General features: G+C 45.2%; 1 protein-coding gene across 4 annotated transcripts in view; it reads right to left on the bottom strand.

Annotated features, from left to right (window-relative positions):
• The window catches only part of LOC115154029 (protein Jade-1), a 221,316-nt gene extending 203,999 nt beyond the window's left edge, over positions 1-17,317 (bottom strand). For 3 of the 4 annotated variants that reach the window (XM_029699806.1, XM_029699805.1, XM_029699807.1), the window contains exon 1: positions 16,328-17,317. In XM_029699806.1, coding sequence (XP_029555666.1) covers positions 16,328-16,429 — 102 coding nt within the window. In that variant the 5' untranslated portion in view covers positions 16,430-17,317. The remainder of the gene's footprint in view (positions 1-16,327) is intronic. The other variant, XM_029699809.1, reaches the window with a different exon arrangement.
• Positions 17,318-19,901: the final 2,584 nt, after the last annotated feature.

Here is a 19,901-nt window from a genome sequence, read left to right as displayed (position 1 = left end):
AGGTTACCACCTGCCAGCGCTACATTGTGTGGTATAGTTGCTGCTTAGTCAGTCTCCGGTTAAAAGTAATGCACTAAATAGGGAATAAGGTGCCATTTGGGATGCAACGGTCACCACGTGAGCAACCCGACACACCCCAGGGGACCGGACAAACGAGCAACAAAAATATAATGGATTTTCTTTATCATCAACATCATGGGCTCCCGAGTGGTGCAGCAGGCACGGCATCTCAGTGCAAGAGGCGTCACTACAGTCCCTGGTTCGAATCCAGGCTGTATCTGTGACGTTCGTTGTTAAAGGTAGACCAAGGCGCAGCGTGAGTTGGGTTCATCATATTTTATTTTAAATGTGAACCAGCAAAAACAATAAACAACACAACGAACGAAAAGCTAGGCGTGCAAACACATGCAACACAAAGACAAGATCCCACACTGAAGGAGGGAAAAAGGGCTGCCTAAGTATGATTCCCAATCAGAGACAACGATAGACAGCTGCCTCTGATTGGAAACCATACCAGGCCCATCAAAGAAAAAGACAACATAGACATATAACACGTAGAATGCCCACACCATGTCACACCCTGACTTAACCAAACAGAGAAAAACGGATCTCTCAGGTCAGGGCGTGACAGTATCACATCCGGCCGTGATTGGGAGTCGTACAATTGGCCCAGTGTCGTCCGGATTTGGCCGGGGTAGGACGTCAATGTAAATAAGAATTTGCTCTAAACTGACTTGCCTCATTAAATAAAGGTTACATTTAAAATAAAATAAATAAAATCAGCATCTCCACGGCCCCAGTCCAGCCCCAAATGAATTAAAACAATATTTATTGACTTGACGCTGCTGCATTATGAGAAAAGGCAGGCGGAAGGTGAAAGAGGGGGAAAAAGAGAAGGAAAGGGCAGGACCACATCCTTTCCTAGTCTCTCTCCCCTGAAACTGCTGACAAACAATCAGAGGGTGTGTCCAAGGGGCCTGAGCATCTGCCTGCCAAAAACAGGGAAGAGGAAGCGCGAGAGAAGAGGTGATTAATCCTCCTGCTCTCACCTCTCCTGCCATCAGGAGTTCATTAGCCCCAGTGAGGGATGGAGGACTGCATTGTGCCCTTCACTGAATCTGACTATCTCCTCTCCCTCCCTCACATTGACCTGGCAACCTCCCTGTTTATCTCCCTCCTCCTACCTACCTGTTTATCTCCACCTCTCCTCTCCTGCACTCACACGGACCTGGCTACCTCCCCGTTTACCCCCCCCTGCACTCACACGGACCTGCAACCTCCCCGTTTATCCCCCCCCCCCTCTGCTCCACCTCACTCCATCTCCTCCCCTGCACTCACACGGACCTGACTACCTCCCTGTTTATCTCCTCTCCCTCCCGTTCCCTCACTACACCCACCTACTTGTTTATCTCCCCCTCTCTTCCACCTCTTTCCATCCCCTCTCCTCACACTAACCTGGCTACCTCCCCGTTTATCTCCCCCTTCCTCCTCCTGGCTACTGCCACTCACACCAGGAACCCAGCGAACATCGGTCAGCATGTCCGTCCCTTTAAGTTTCCTGGCTGGATGCTTGTTGTGCTAACCTACCTTGAGGTGATTAAAAAGTTCAAACCTGGTAGAGCGATAATTGTTTATAATTCCTTTCAGTCTTAAAATGTGTCCTTGACTGTTTGTTACCGTTGGTGAATGAACACTACTTTTCGGGATGTTTATCCTTGTAAGGGTCAGCTTCGTGTTTATTAGCTGACAGCAGTAAATACAGAAACAAGCACAAAGCTTGGTGCTTTTGAAAGACGACTTGCTTTACAAAGGCCACTGACTGGTGTAATCACGCACTGCTGGCAAGCATGAAATGTACTGTTTTTCAAGCCTTTTCATGGGCCAGGAAACTAGAGAGGCTGGGTAATCTACCCGGCTTTGATGCAAGGTGAAAAGGGCAGGGGGAGAAAGTGAGCCTGACAACCACCAATTGAATCTATCACCATCACCCCCTGATTACCTTCTAGAACAGGAAAGGGACTAGCATTCTATCCCAATGTCTGGTACATAGTTTGAATCCTTAGTTTAATGTATAGTGCAATATGTTTTACCATTCCATTCCTCCTGTATGATACCCTGCTTCACAATTCTATTTCAATAAAAAGTCACCAGGCCGGGTGAAAGACATTAATTTCCTGGTGTTTCAGAGACGTCGTCCACCTGCTGCCCTCTGAACAGCGGAATCCCACTGAGACCTTGACAAGCTGTGTTATATGCATCCATTCCAGGCCACAGCAGGGTCATCCGCAGCAGAGAACACACACATATACACATGCAAGCACATGCGCACACACGCACAAACAGACTCAGGTCACAAAAAATGAAATTAAAATGAACAATATACCACATTACTTCTTACTAATACATTTGTTGTTTATAAACATTACGAAGCATGGTCATACAGTTCGTTTTTTTATGTAATTATGGCAAAAAATATATTTTTACTGGTAAAAGATCTGAGTGGCTGGTAGATTTTTCATCTACCTGCCACAGTGGCTGGTGGACCAAACAGCACATTTTAGGCCCTGCACCAACGTACATAACCAGGACTGTACTGTGCAACATTTATTTTGCATATGCACCTAAATATTGCAACCTGGAATTTTTTTATTTCACCTTTATTTAACCAGGTAGGCTAGTTGAGGAAAAGTTCTCATTTACAACTGCGACCTGGCCACGATAAAGCAAAGCAGTGCGACACAAACAACAACATAGAGTTACAAATGGGATAAACAAGCGTAAAGTCAATAACACAATAGAAAAAAAGAAAGTCTATATACAGTGTGTGCAAATGGCGTGAGGAGGTAAGGCAATAAATAGGCCATAGTAGCAAAGTAATTACAATTTAGCAAATTAACACTGGAGTGATAGATGAGCAGATGATATGCAAGTCGAAATACTGGTGTGCAAAAGAGCAGAAAAGTAAATAAAAACAATATGGGAATGAGGTAGGTAGATTGGGTGGGTTATTTACAGATGGGCTATATACAGCTGCAGCGATCGGTAGGCTGCTGGAATTTTTATTTATTATTACATCAGTGTGCCTCGAAGAATTAAGGATTCTAGCTTCATTACCTCAAATATTTTGCATTGCGTTCCTACATTTCTTTGTGTGCACCTTACCTTATTTAGAAGGAGCACGTGTGCACCTAAGTTGAAAAGTGAAGTGTAGAGCCCTGATAAACATGATGTATGCATACACAAACGTGCAAGTACACAGTCACACATGGACAAGCAGACAAAACAAACATGCACGCCAAGGTTTTCGTTAGCCGGTAATAGCCAGCTTTTGGACAAAAATACCAGTCGATGTGAAATGTATTTGACCAACAATTTGCATAATTTAGTGGAATTATACAGATACAGAGCCTAGTTTGAGCAGAAAAACTGTCTGACAATGCGGGAGCTGCTGCTACAGCTCCTCAAACAGCTTGTTTGTTGCTGCTGAATTGAAACATAAGCCCAATCATTGCGCAACAATTCTAAATGCAATTGTGTGTTAAAAACTGTTTTGATGGCCACAATTAAACAGAGCTACTATTTTTATTTCTTAACTGGTAATTGAAGCGAGCTTCCCATTCGCTATTCAAGTGCATAGGCAATGTAGGCAGGCTTCAGCGAGTCATAGACCCCTTTGCAATGAGCTGGAGGCAGTATGCATTTTGAAAACAAACTTTTAAAAAATATATGTTTTACTTAATATGAGGCATGTCTTACCATGTAAATGTGGAGGAAATTATTTTGTAGACTTCCTTATGTCATTGAAATCAGTAACCTATTTCTCTCATGTTCTATTGGTTTCCAAAATCAACTTTCTTTCATTGTCCAGTTGCAAAAGACACAATCCTAGTCATATTAGTAACCAATGATAGTTGTTGCATCTTTAGATCGCCCCTTTCTAAATTTCTAACAGATGTTTTCTTCTCTCTCAGATGAAACCACTTGCATGTGCGGTGTGCTTTGACAACAGTTTTCCTACTAACTGCGTTATAGAACAAACATAAGCGCAGCAATGCAGTAGGATACGCGCAAATGTTCGTTGTGTGCGAACTCAGCACGCATGTGTAGAAGGAGCAGTCAGAACACGAGTGAATGAGACAAGGAGGGAAAAGGGAATTTTGGGAGAACTGTGTGATGCTTGCCTTGGTTTCTTTTTTGTTGTTCCCCGCAAATGCACATGTATAAATGGAACACTACACTGCGTGCACAATTATTAGGCAAATTGTATTCCTCGGGATTAATTTTATTGTTGAACAAACACAATGCTCTCAGTCAATCTAAAATGTTATTGAACCTCAAACCTGAATGTTTAACAAAGGAAAAGTGAGTTATATATTTCCCTGAGAAAGACAAGTGTGCAGAATTATTAGGCAACTATTAGTGTGCAGAATTATTAGGCAACTATTAGTGTGCAGAATTATTAGGCAACTATTAGTGTGCAGAATTATTAGGCAACTAAATTACAAAAATAATTTCTCTCAACTCGCTTGTTTATTCTCAATTTTTAGAGTAAGTGTAACAGATAAGTAACACAAAATGACAATTATATAATATTTTTGGCATTTCAAAAATATTCAGTGACCAATATAGCCACCCTTATTTTCAATAACTGCCATGAGCCTTCCATCCATGGAGTCTGTCAATTTCTTGATCTGCTCACAATCAATTTTCACTGAAGCATCAACCACAGCCTCCCAAATGCTGTTCAAAAAGGTGTATTGTCTTCCATCACTGTAAATCTCACGTTTGAGAAGGGCCCACAAGTTCTCAATAGGATTTAAGTCAGGTGAGGAAGGGGGCCAGGTCATTATTCAGACATCTTTGAGGCCCTTGCTGGCTAGCCAAGCAGTGGAGTACTTGGATGCATGTGATGGATTATTGTCCTGCATAAAGATCATGGCCTTCTAGAATGCTGAGGACTTCTAACTGTACCACTGTTTGACGAAAAAATCTTCCAGAAACTGGCAGTAGGTTTGGGAGTTGAGTTTCAGTCATCTTCAACCCGAAAAGGTCCAACTACCTCATCCTCAATGATAACAGCCCATACCAGTACCCCTCCTTCACCTTGCTGGCACCTGACTCAAAGTGGTGCCCTGTGTCCATTACTGATCCAGCCACGGGCCCATCAATTTGGTCCATCAAGAGTCACTTTCATTTCATCTGTCCATAAAACTTGGGCAACTCTTTGCTCTGTATACATCAATGATGTCGCTCTTGCTGCTGGTGAGTCTCTGATCCACCTCTACGCAGACGACACCATTCTGTATACTTCTGGCCCTTCTTTGGACACTGTGTTAACAACCCTCCAGACGAGCGTCAATGCCATACAACTCTCCTTCCGTGGCCTCCAACTGCTCTTAAATACAAGTAAAACCAAATGCATGCTCTTCAACCGATCGCTGCCCGCACCTGCCCGCCCGTCCAGCATCACTTCTCTGGACGGTTCTTACTTAGAATATGTGGACAACTACAAAGACTGTAAGCTCTCCTTCCAGACTCACATCAAACATCTCCAATCCAAAGTTAAATCTAGAATTGGCTTCCTATTTCGCAACAAAGCATCCTTCACTCATGCTGCCAAACATACCCTCGTAAAACTGACCATCCTACCGATCCTCGACTTTGGCGATGTCATTTACAAAATAGCCTCCAATACCCTACTCAATAAACTGGATGCAGTCTATCACAGTGCCATCCGTTTTGTCACCAAAGCCCCATATACTACCCACCACTGCGACCTGTACGCTCTCGTTGGCTGGCCCTCGCTTCATACTCGTCGCCAAACCCACTGGCTCCAGGTCATCTACAAGATCCTGCTAGGTAAAGTCCCCCCTTATCTTAGCTCGCTGGTCACCGTAGCAGCACCCACCCGTAGCACGCGCTCCAGCAGGTATAACTCTCTGGTCACCCCCAAAGCCAATTCCTGCTTTGGCCGTCTCTCCTTCCAGTTCTCTGCTGCCAATGACTGGAACAAACTACAAAAATCTCTGAAACTGGAAATACTTATCTCCCTCACTAGCTTTAAGCACAAACTGTCAGAGCAGCTCACAGATCACTGCACCTGTACATAGCCCATCTATAATTTAGCCCAAACAACTACCGCTTCCCCTACTGTATTTATTTATTTATTATTTATTTTGCTCCTTTGCACCCCATTATTTATTTATATTTCTACTTTGCACTTTCTTCCACTACAAAACTACCATTCCAGTGTTTTACTTGCTATATTGTATTTACTTTGCCACCATGGCCTTTTTTGCCTTTACCTCCCTTATCTCACGTCATTTGCTCACATTGTATATAGACTTTTTTCTACTGTATTATTGACTGTATGTTTGTTTTACTCCATGTGTAACTCTGTGTTGTTGTATGTGTCGAACTGCTTTGCTTTATCTTGGCCAGGTCACAATTGTAAATGAGAACTTGTTCTCAACTTGCCTACCTGGTTAACCTGTTTAGGATAGAGGGCAGTATTTTCACGGCAGGATAAAAAAACGTACCCGATTTAATCTGGTTATTACTCCTGCCCAGAAACTAGAATATGCATATAATTGTTTGATTTGGATAGAAAACACCCTAAAGTTTCTAAAACTGTTTGAATGGTGTCTGTGAGTATAACAGAACTCATATGGCAGGCCAAAACCTGAGAAGATTGCATACAGGAAGTGCCCTCTCTGACCATTTCTTGGCCTTCTATAGCCTCTTTATGGAAAATAGAGGATCTCTGCTGTAACGTGACATTTTCTAAGGCTCCCATAGGCTCTCAGAAGGCGCCAGAACGGGGAATGACGACTCCGCAGTCCCTGGCTGAAAAACAGTAGCGCATTTGGATAGTGGTCGATCTGAGAACAATGAAACAGGAGCGCGCATGCACGTGAAGAGTCCATTTTACATTTTCAGTCTTTGAACGAAAACGACGTCTCCCGGTCGGAATATTATCGCTATTTTACGAGAAAAATCGCATAAAAATTGATTTTAAACAGCGTTTGACATGCTTCTAAGTACGGTAATGGAATATTTAGATTTTTTTTGTCACGATACGCGCCGGCGCGTCACCCTTCGGATAGTGTCTTGAACGCAAGAACAAAACGCCGCTATTTGGATATAACTATGGCTTATTTGGAACCAAAACAACATTGGGTGTAAACTAGAAGTCCTGGGAGTGCATTCTGACGAAGAAGAGCAAAGGTAATCCAATTTTTCTTAAAGTAAATCTGAGTTTGGTGAGGGCCAAACTTGGTGGGTGTCAAAATAGCTAGCCATGATGGCCGGGCTATCTACTCAGAATATTGCAAAATGTGCTTTCACAGAAAAGCTATTTTAAAATCTGACACAGCGATTGCATAAAGGAGTTCTGTATCTATAATTCTTAAAATAATTATGTTTTTTGTCAACGTTTATCGTGAGTAATTTAGTAAATTCACCGGAAGTTTTCGGTGGGTATGCTAGTTCTGAACGTCACATGCTAATGTAAAAAGCTGGTTTTTGATATAAATATGAACTTGATTGAACAAAACATGCATGTATTGTATAACATAATGTCCTAGGAGTGTCATCTGATGAAGATCATCAAAGGTTAGTGCTGCATTTAGCTGTGGTTTTAGTTTTTGTGACATATGTTAGCTTGAAAAATGGGTGTGTGATTATTTCTGGCTGGGTACTCTCCTGACATAATCTAATGTTTTGCTTTCGTTATAAAGCCTTTTTGAAATTGGACAATGTTGTTAGATAAAGGAGAGTCTTGTCTTTAAAATGGTGTAAAATAGTCATATGGTTGAAAAATGGAAGTTTTGGGATTTCTGAGGTGTTTGTAATTCGCGCCACGCCCTATCATTGGATATTGGAGCGGTGTTCTGCTAGCGGAACATCTAGATGTAAGAGGTTAAATAAAGTTGAAATAAAATAAATAAATAAAAACTTTGAAAAATCTGTCTTCAGGTATTTCTTTGCCCAATCTTGACGCTTCAACTTGTGAATCTTATTCAGTGGTGGTCTTGTTTCAGTCTTCTTGACCTTGGCCATGTCTCTGAGCACTTGACACCTTGTACTTCTGAACACTCCAGGTAGGTTGCAGTTCTGGAATACGGTGGCCCTGGAGGATAATGGGTTCCTGGTAGTTTGACGTTTAATTATTCTCAAGTCTTTTGCAGTTAATTTGCGCCTTTTCTTCCCCATGGGTTTTTTTGCACCCCAGTTGACTATTCACGACAAAACGTTTGAATGTCCGGTGGTCACACCTCAATAGTTTAGCTATTTAAAGAGTGTCGCATCCGTCTGAAAGGCATTTTACATTTTTGGCTTTTCAGTGTGAGTTAAATTTATTTTTTGGCCCATTTTACCTGAGGTAATGAGCCTGCCTAATAATTATGCACATCTTGATATAAGGTGTTATTCACTTGCCACACCCACCCTCATTACACAAATACATATCACCTGAAAATGATTCAATCCAATAAGCATTCAAGTTTATATGGTTTGGAGTTCGAAAATGTGAGTAGAAATAATGATAAGATCAGAATACTCACTTGCCTAATAATTGTGCATACAGTGTAGAGTCAAAGCAAATTAACGTTGTCTTCAAGAGAGCCCGACCAATATATCGGTCGACCAATATTAGAAGTTGGCCAATATTTGCCTTTTACAGATGTATTTGTATCTACCGAAAAGGACCGATGTAAAATGTGGAGAAAACACTTGGAAGAAAAGTCATTCATTTGCATTTGTCATGTCGTGTGTGTAGGTGGCAGGGAAGTCAGGCGCAGGAGAATCAAACCTGGTATAAATGGAGTAGTTTAATAACGTAAAACAAAAACTCCAAAACCAAAGTACATAATAAAATAAACGTGGGTACAAGAACCTGACGCGCACCAATCTATAATCACGAGCATAACAACAAACAATCTCTGACAAGGATATGAGGGGAAACAGAGGGTTAAATACACAACATGTAATGAATGGGATTGGAACCAGGTGTGTAAGAAGACAAGACAAAACCAATGGAAAATGAAAAATGGATCAATGATGGCAAGAAGACCGGTGACGTCGACCGCCGAGCACCGCCCGAACAAGGAGAGGCATCGACTTCAGTAGAAGTCGTGACAGTAGTACCCCCCCCTCCCCCCCGACGCACGGCTCAGGGACGACCCGGAGGACGAGGCACAGGGCGATCCAGATGGAGACGGTGGAACTCGCAACAGGGAAGGATCTAACACGTCCTCCACTGGAACTCAGCATCTCTCCTCCGGACAGTACCCCTCCCAGTCCATGAGGTACTGAAGGCCCCTCACCCGACGTCTCGAATCCAGGATGTATCGAACGGAGTACGCCGGGGCCCCCTCGATGTCCAGAGGGGGCGGAGGAACCTCCCGCACCTCAGTCTCCTGGAGGGGGCCAGCCACCACCGGCCTGAGGAGAGACACATGGAACAAGGGGTTAATGCGGTAATCGGGGGGATGCTGTAACCTACAACATACCTCGTTCACTCTCCTCAGGACATTAAACGGCCCAACAAACCGCGGACCCAGCTTCCGGCAGGGCAGGCGGAGGGGCAGGTTTCGGAACCAGAGCCAGACCCTGTCCCCCGGTGCGAACACCGGGGCCTCACTGCGGTGACGGTCTGCGCCGCGGCTCGCTGAAGGTGGACGGCGTCCCATGTTTCCTCCGCGTGCCGGAACCAGTCGTCCACCGCAGGAGACTCGGTCTGACAATGATGCCAAGGAGCCAGAACCGGCTGATATCCCAATACACACTGAAAGGGAGAAAGGTTAGTGGAGGAGTGGCGGAGCGAGTTCTGGGCCATCTCTGCCCAGGGCACGAACGCCGCCCACTCCCCAGGCCCATCCCGGCAATAACACCTCAGAAACCTACCCACATCCTGGTGAACTCTCTCCACCTGCCCGTTACTCTCGGGGTGAAAACCTGAGGTAAGGCTGACCGAGACCCCCAGACGTTCCATGAACACCTTCCAGACCCTTGACGTGAACTGGGGACCCCCGATCAGACACTATATCCTCAGGCACCCCGTACCGGAAGACGTGTGTAAACAGGGCCTCCGCAGTTTGTAGGGCCGTAGGGAGACCGGGCAAAGGGAGGAGAACATATGACTTAGAAAAACGATCCACAACGACCAGGATCGTGGTGTTACCCTGTGAAGGTGGAAGATCGGTAAGGAAATCCACCGACAGGTGCGACCACGGCCGTTGTGGAACGGGTAAGGGTTGTAACTTACCTCTGGGCAATTGTCTAGGAGCCTTGCACTGGGCGCACACTGAGCAGGAGGAAACAAACCCTCACATCGCTAAAGTGGCCCACCAGTACCTCCCACTAAGACAGCGCACCGTCCGACCGATCCCAGGATGACCAGAGGAGGGTGACGTGTGGGCCCAATAGATCAGCCGGTCGCGGACAGCAGACGGAACGTACAGACGCCCAGCTGACGCCCAGCTCTGCACGTGACGCCCGCTCAATGTCCGCGTCCAGTTTCCACACTAACGGCGCTACCAAACAAGAGGCTGGGAGTATGGGAGGGGATCCATGGACCGCTCCTCTGTGTCATACAGCCGGGACAGTGCGTCTGCCTTAACGTTCTGGGAGCCTGGTCTGTAAGAGAGGGTAAACACAAAACGGGTGAAAAACATGGCCCACCTTGCCTGGCGAGGATTCAGTCTCCTCGCCACCCGGATGTACTCCAGATTGCGGTGGTCAGTCCAGATGAGTAAGGAGTGTTTAGCCCCCTCAAGCCAATGTCTCCACGCCTTCAAAGCCTTGATGACAGCCAACAGCTCCCGATCCCCCACATCATAGAGAAGAAGGCACGGGGCGGAGCGTCGGTGGCGTACCCGAGCGCTGAGAGAGCACAGCTCCTATCCCAGCCTCGGACGCATCCACCTCCACTATGAACGCCAAAGAGGGATCCGGATGGGCCAACACAGGAGCCGAGGTAAACAGAGCCTTCAGGTGCCTAAAAGCCCCGTCCGCCTCAGCCGACCACTGCAAGCGCACCGGGCCCCCTTTCAGCAGTGACGTAACGGGAGCAGCTACCTGACCAAAACCCCGGATAAACCTCCGGTAGTAATTGGCAAGAATCGCTGCACCTCCTTCACCGTGGTGGAAATCGGCCAATTACGCACGGCTGCAATGCGGTCACTCTCCATCTCCACTCCTGACGTGGAAATGCGATGCCCTAAGAAGGAGACGGACTGTTGGAAGAACAGGCATTTCTCAGCCTTGACGTACAGGTCATGCTCCAACAGGCGACCAAGCACTCTGCGCACCAGGGAAACATGCTCGGCGCGTGTATCGGAGTATATCAGAATGTCATCAATATACACCACTACACCCTGCCTGTGCAGGTCCCTGAAAATCTCGTCTACAAATGCTTGGAAGACTGATGGAGCATTCATCAACCCGTACGGCATGACGAGGTACTCATAATGCCCTGAGGTGGTACTGAATGCCGTCTTCCACTCTCCCTCTCGGATACGCACCAGGTTGTACGCACTCCTGAGATCCAGTTTAGTGAAGAAGCGCGCCCCGTGCATTGACTCAATCGCCGTGGCGATAAGCGGTAGCGGGTAACTGTACCTCACCGTGATTTGATTGAGACCTCTATAATCAATGCACGGGCGCAGACCTCCATCCTTCTTCTTAACAAAAAAGAAACTCGAGGAGACGGGTGAAGTGGAGGACCGAATGTACCCGACGCAGGGATTCGGAGACATATGTCTCCATAGCCACCGTCTCCACTTGCGACAGGGGATACACGTGACTCCTGGGAAGTGCAGTGTCTACCATGAGATTTATCGCACAATCCCCCCGTCGATGGGGTGGTAATTGAGTCGTCTTCTTTTTACAGAAGGCAAGAGCCAAATCGGCATATTCTGGGGGAATGCGCACGGTGGAGACCTGGTCTGGACTTTCCACCATAGTAGCAGCAGCGCAAACCCCTAAACACCTACCTGAGCACTCTCGCGACCACCCCGTGAGAGCCCTCTGTGGCCAAGAAACAGTGGGGTTATGACAAGCAACCAGGGTAGGCCCAGCACCACGGGATACGCAGGAAAGTCAATCTTTTCCGTGTGACCCCCCTGCGTCACCATACTCAAGGGAGCGGTGGCCTCCCTGATAAACCCTGACCCTAATGGTCGACCTCCTAAGGCGTGAATGGGGAAAGGCACATCCACGGGTACAATGGGGGTCCCTAAACTATGAGCTAACGCTTTATCAATGAAATTCCCAGCCGCGCCTGGATCTACTAGCGCCTTATGCTGGGAACGCGGGAAAAATTCAGGAAAAGTGACAGACACAAATATATGTGCACAGAGGGCTCTGGGTGAGAATGATGCCGGCTCACCTGGGGTGACGCCAGAGCGCCCTGCCTGCTGCCTCGATTCCCAGAGGAACCAACCCAGCACCGACCAGCAGTGTGACCTCTGCGGCCACAGATGGTGCACGAGCGGGAACCTCCTCCGGTCTTCCTGCGCACCGCCCCTCCCAGCTCCATGGGTATCGGAGAGGGGGTGCCGGAGGATGGAACCACCAGACCCCGATCTGGACGTCCGCGAGCAACCAGCAGGTTGTCCAGCCGGATTGACAGATCCACCAGCTGGTCGAAGGTGAGGGTGGTGTCTCTGCAGGCCAGCTCCCGACGGACGTCCTCGCGCAGACTGCAACGGTAATGGTCGATCAGGGCCCTGTGGTTCCATCCCGCGCCGGCAGCCAGGGTCCTAAACTCCAGGGCAAACTCCTGGGCGCTCCTCGTCTCCTGCCTCAGATGGTAGAGGCGCTCACCCACCACTCTGCCCTTGGGTGGGTGGTCAAAGACTGCCCGGAAACGGTGGGTGAACTCCTCAAAATGGTCCAACGCCGCAACTCCCTCTCCACACACGGCGCTGGCCCACTCCAGGGCTTTCCCGGTGAGGCATGAAACGAGGGCGAAACCCTTCTCACGGTCCGATGGAGCTGGGTGGACCATGGCCAGATAAAGGTTTAATTGGAGGAGAAAACCCTGGCAGTTGGCAGCACTTCCGTCATACCCCTGTGGCATGGAGAGACGGATCCCACTGGGTTCAGGCGGAAAAGGGGCGCTCAGGATAGACCCCGGTTGTGCTGGTGGAGGCACTGGAAGAACTCTCTGTCTCTCCCAGCGGTCCATATTCTGGACAACGCGATCCATGGCGGCGCCCAAATGGTAAACCTTCTCCGTATGCTCCTGGACGCGCTCCTCCACCTCCATGTCCGGGGTACCTTCTCCTGCTGACTTCATATTTAGGGTCAGAGATTCTGTCATGTCGTGTGTGTAGGTTGCAGGGAAGTCAGGCGCAGGAGAATCAAACTTGGTATAAATGGAGTAGTTTAATAACGTAAAACAAAAACTCCAAAACCAAAGTACATAGTAAAATAAACGTGGGTACAAGAACCCGTCGCGCACCAATCTATAATCACGAGCATAACAACAAACAATCTCTGACAAGGACATGAGGGGAAACAGAGGGTTAAATACACAACATGTAATGAATGGGATTGGAACCAGGTGTGTAGGAAGACAAGACAAAACCAATGGAAAATGAAAAATGGATCAATGATGGCTAGAAGACCGGTGACGTCGACCGCCGAGCACCGCCCGAACAAGGAGAGGCATGAACTTCGGGAGAAGTCGTGACAGCATTTCATTATTTGTCCTGAAGAGAGTCCTGAAGTGGCTATAAGCCTATCTTGCCTTGGCAATGCAGAAAGATTGGACCAGTGGTCTGGCTACGATCCACCAACGCAACCACCCCAGTCAGAAAAGAGAGTGAACTAACTGTTAGTGCTATGGTGAGTGCGGAGCAGATAGAAGCTTGCTCAATAAAGTGCCAAAAATGCACACTGGCCATATACTGTTGTGTGAAGTGTATTGGTAGGATGGGTGTCGTGACAAACAATGGATGCTATGCCCAAATCTGTAAAACAAGTGCCGTGTTAAGAACGTTCAACTTTGTGGTAATGTTAAGGTTCCAGCCCTTTAGTGAAGTCCAAGAAATATGGTGTTATGTTTGCTCTTTGCAAAGGGTATTCCTCAAGCTATGTCATTCAAATGTTTTCAGACACACAAAAAAAACAGCAGTTACAATGTAGCGCTTCGAAACTACGTTTTGATGTATGGGTTCATTGTCACTTGTCAGGGACTGGTCTAGTCCAAATTCACGTTTCGCCACCCCCCATTTCCATGATGAGTGCTAGCTAGCTAGCCAGCTAACTAGCTATGTGAGAGTACTTGACGCTGTTCACTGAGGGTTAATGCTATGTGGGATCTCCTAAACTGACCTAGACAACACATCAAAATGAAACGTTACTTGGAGATCATTCCACAAGAGATATATATATATATATATTATAATTAAAAGTCTGGCTACATTTTCTGGCACCTCCCTCCTGTCTGGACATGACAAACTGTAGCCAATACACATAGGCTATCACCTACACTTTGACATGTAGGCTAATTATGGATCAACATTTACATACACTTAATAGAAGTAAGCTAGTGTTTTTCAGGTTTTAAAATCAATTTAATTAGCAATTTTGTTAATGGCCTTGGTGCCCTAGCAGATGGGCCTTGGGCACCTCTTGAAGGCCTAATGGCCTTGTCCCTAAAAACCACAAAATTCCAGTAAACAAACTACTGTTCTTTTCTAGGTAAGAATAGCTGGCATCCAGGGAAAAATAGAGATTTGAGAGAGAGAGACTTGCCCCCACACCATGACTCATCTCCTGTTTCATGCCCAGCTGGAGGGTGGGTAGGAAGGGAGCTGTCACAACTGGGAACATTTAACAAGTCCCCAGATGATGCAGACTTAATTGATTCAAGGAAATAACCAGTTCAATTACATCTGTGCAATAAGAGAAACAGGATGGATTGTTATACTATTCTAATCATGGGAGCCAGTAATGGATTGTAAAGTAACAATATTTTACTGGTTAGTTAGTTATTAAAGAGGACAACTATAGAGTAGCTATAAGGAATTACCGCAAAAACACATTTGAATGTAATGTTTTGCTTTCGCTGTAAAGCCTTTTTGAAATCGGACAATGTGGTTGGATTAACGAGAGTCTTATCTTTCAAATGGTGTAAAATAGTCATATGTTTGAGAAATTGAAGTTATAGCATTTTTAAGGTTTTTGTATTTCGCGCCACGCTCTACCATTGGATATTGGTGAGGCGTTCCGCTAGTTTAAAGGTAAACTTCACATGCATTGGCAACTCCCATAACAACCCCCCCCCCCCAAAACAACTAAGAACTTAAATATCAATGGGAGCCCCCCACAACTGTCAAAGATATCAATGTGAGGCACCCTCAAGAGTCAATGTATAATTTGAACCCTGGAAATTCTCTATCCAAAATATATATCTGACTATGAACAACAAGTTCTCATTTCTTAAAATGGGAACATCAAGATGCTGCTCTGTCCCTCTACTAACCATGCGCAGCACCAAATCTAGCCCCACCCCCTGTTCTATGAGCGCAGTTTCTGAAGGTAAACAAGAGCCACTCCCCCCTACAGTAGATCAGCACAGCATGCAGCGAGAGGCAGACACGGAGATAAGAGTACTGAGCTTGTTCTAATTCTTAGATATGTGCGTGCTTAGCCTTCCAAAATACCTCCCCTTTTTGGAAGCGTAATTCACATGCACGTGCGCCCCTAATTTCAAATCCACAATTGGGCGACACTGGATGGCAACAGTAACTTTTGCCAAATGCAGTTTTATAACGCAATCGTTATTACCAAAATTATCCTCCTCTATTGTAATCTTTTCAACAGGCAGATCATTTTTGATCACATTAAGTGTATTTTCAGCGCCTTACGTTGGCGAGCCGCGGTCCCTCCTCCCGTAAACATGCACACACTTGCATAAGTTGCCAATCATTTATTCGAATTCAACAAATAGTTAAATAATGTATTTCACCGGCGAATGTAATTTAACAGCACCTCGGGAAAATCCCGCTACCAAAATGATTTAATAACAGCAGTGAACATGACCGCCCGTCTATAAATAATACTCGCTGCGTAGTTGGCGTTGCAAACATTGCTAGTGAACTGGGACCTGACATTTTCATATTTTATTCAATAAAAAAGTTGCAGTTGCATGATGTTCTACCCATGCTCGCTATTTAGCTAGTTATCACAACCATTAGACCCATGCACACTACACGTTTCCCTACCCGCTCTGGAAGTGCGTGCTTATCACCCTGTGCTACATGCTACTGCACTGTACTTCTTGGGGGAAGCAAGAAACCAAAATCTAACCCACCTTTTTATCTTGATTGCAGTCAGGGTCGGGCTGCGAAACGTCCTCGACTCTGGACGATGGGCGATGATGAGAAATTACGATATAATTTGAAGCTAACCACATGTAGCTAGCGACAGTGAATTTCACGGTGGTCAAATTCCAGTGTAGCCAACTTACCCCTAGCTAGCGAGCTAGTTAGTTAGCCCCTGACTATTCACGTTGGCGACAGGACTATGCCTGCGAGGCTGTATGGTGTTGACAGCACGTCAGATGCTCTCCCAAGAGTCAAAATAAAAAGTACCAATTGACAAATTTACTCCATGATAGTCTATACACAGTATAACATAATATTCAGCAATCCTGCGATGTCCGCATTCGCAGGTATCAGCTAAATGCAGTTCGCTACATTTAGCTCACTTTAGGAGTATATCATCCTTAAATCCAAATTCTCTAGCTAGCTAGCTAACGTGCTTGCAAGATAGCCGCATCCAGCAAGTCCGTTCTACTGTACGCTAGCTATGGCACAGCAAGGTAAGCTAACAAATATAATTTTGAAAGCCATGTCGCATTTCGAAAATAGTCCAAATCCAATGTGGTATCCCCCAGGTCCTGATTTGTCATGGGAGTATGTTTTCCTCAAATCCAGAAGAAGAAAAAAATATGCCAAATTTTCAAAGAATGAGTCATGAAAGATAGCAAGCTGGCTAGTTTGGCAACGTTCCACCTAAAAACATATAGCCTGCTCATTCGCTCCGTCCTTGCCCGCTCGCGTTCTTCTCTCTTGTGCGAATGCACTGGCGGGTGCGCAACCTTACAACAAAATAAGCTCATACTTTAAACTCTTTTGGCGCCATATTAATGACGTATTTAAATTTGCTGTCACTGAAAGACGATTGTAATATCTTTACAATGGCTTACTTTTGCCAAACATCATGCATAGGCTACAACCTGAAATATGAAAAAAGGGATTTTATTCTTCACCTGTCACTCTTTTGAAAGTGAAAGCTACCGTTAAGTGGGCGGTTTGTTTGGGCGGGTTCATGATAGCGGCACAATAATCGAACATTTACAGAAACAACGCTGAAAAAAACATATATTTCCTAAATAATATTGTTAATGTTAATATTTCTCTTATTTTCATAATAATAAGACATTGAACAAACATAGACATGGAAATAAAGTTAGGCCTACTTGCAAACGTTTTACTCAATATTCAAACCACTCCAATCCACGATGTTGGTTCAGACATTGACAAGTGATAGACCTATCAATCCACCTCATTTACTACAATGACATGTAAATAAGTAGTGAGCAGTATTTGTAGATCTACGGTGTAGGTTATTGTATCAAGAAGTAATCGCACGCGCTTTCATGTGGCGAGCGCGCCTCCTACTTGCAGCTCCGGGGGCACCTGCAATAGCCAATGATGCATCGCAGGATTTTACATCAATGCTTGTTGTGTTTCTGACATGTGAACAAATACTTTGGGACGCATTTCTAGAACAAAAAAAGAAAATACAAATGGTACAGTTCTTTCTTTACGCATCTCATCCTCAGCAAGGGCAGACTATCTGACTATCATCCAATGTTCATTCCCCATTGCCCCCCACTCCCCTTTCCCTCATGACCACTAATGAAAAATAACTTCATACCATATGTAGTTCGTCATGAAACCCTATTCAGGAGACAAGGCGAAGAGGAGTGCATTCAGAGGAGTATTGGGACATAGATTCCAGTTTGACATTTTCATCATCAGCACACACTATGCTGGCAGGTGCAGAAATGCACATTGCTATATCAGGGCCCATATCCTAAAAGTGTCTCAGAGTATGATTACTGATCTAGGATCAGTTTGGCCTTTTAGATCATAATGATTAAGATTAGATGTAGACGTATCACTCCTACTCTGAGACACTTTTTGGATAGAGGACCTGGTGTCACTCCAACAGTAATGGGGGAATGCTCTTTTACACAAAGTTAAATGAGCCTGTGAAGGACACCAGATTTTTCTGGCACAGATTCAAATGTGCTGCAGCAGCCTTCCTGCCCCGCACCACAGGTGGATTAAGTGCCTTGAAAAACATGCAATGCCTCTCCATGGCCGTTTGATTGTGTGCTCCATTACTGTCTACTGGACTCATCGTTTATTTAGCAGATATTCAGCCATGCTGCAATATATCTTGTGTGAGTCCCGAAATGGCACGTACCCTTTTCCCTGTGTAGTGCACTACTTTTGACTAGGACCCATAGGGCAAGTAGTACACTTTAAAGGGAATAGGGTGCCAATTTATATACAAGACCCTCATAGGCAGGTCTCCCCTCACCCTCAGCTCACTCCTTAACATCTCCACTACCAATAGCAACCTGCGCTCTGGTAGATGTATCACTGGTCATTCCAGAGCCAGCACTTGCTTTGGACTTCGTTCATTACAGTTTTTCTGCCGCCAACGACTGGAACGAGCTGCAAAAGACCCTCAGTCACATTCATCCCACCAGACTCCTTCAAAAATATATTAACTGAGGTGCTATTTGATCAATGTACCTGCTGATCATTAAGTCTGCTGTGTTGCCTTGGACTTTTCTGCTCTAACACACTATGAATATTTGTTATTGTTGTATATTTGATGAATTTGTACAACAGGTTGGTGGCACCTTAATTGGGGAGTACGGACTCATGGTAATGGCTGGAGTGGAATAGGTGGAATTCTATCAAATACATCAAACACATGGTTCCAGCCATTATTATGAGCCGTCCTCCCCTCAGCAGCCTCCACTGATTTGTATCTTTCCTCTGTATAGAGTGTTTTATTCATTTGTTGTGATATTGTGTGTTGTCCTGTTCACTGTTACAATGTTATGCCTCTTGGCCTGGTCGTTATTGTAAATGAGAATGGGTTCTCAATTCACTTATTTGGTTAAATAAAGGCTGAATTATTTATTTATTTATAATTGGGATGCAGCCCTCCTCTCTTTAGAAGAGCCTGTGGTTGGTGTAAGTTGTTGTTCTCTTTCACTCAAGGCCTTTCCTTTGGGTTTGACTGTGGCTTCCAATAGTCTTTCGATCAGGCCAGGGCATCCAAATGTCAGCTACCTACATCAATGCCACTGTTTCTCCTGATGGTTAATATTGCATTAACTACTTGTTGGGAGTGTAGACTTGGTGTCAATAACATGCCAATTCTGATCATTCAGAGATTATATAGGGTAATTTTTAGTCTGACAAACCTGGGAGAGTGACAGACTGAAACACCTGCAGAAAGAAAAGTCATACATCAAATGAGGTTCATTATGGTCTAGACTGTCGACTCCTAAAATGATCTAGGCCATTCATTGATTACAGCTCTTTCATACTTGAAATCCCTATAGAGATCTTCAGCACAGCACTCTGCAGTATTTTATAATTATATGGTACAGGCCTAAACAAAAATGTGATTGAAAAGTGTGCAATGTTTTAAACTGAGATGTGAAGATGTTATCATTATCTCCTGAGGAAAAATAAGCTGAGCATCTAAAAATGATGATTTAGAATAGATCTACTATAAGAGACTCTTATCATCATCGGTATATAATTATAAAGCCATCATTTGTTTTCCTC

The sequence above is a fragment of the Salmo trutta genome, chromosome 19 (assembly GCF_901001165.1).
Source record: "Salmo trutta chromosome 19, fSalTru1.1, whole genome shotgun sequence".
In the NCBI taxonomy this organism is placed as follows: Eukaryota; Metazoa; Chordata; class Actinopteri; order Salmoniformes; family Salmonidae; genus Salmo; species Salmo trutta.
This window is presented reverse-complemented; position numbering and strand designations above follow the sequence as displayed.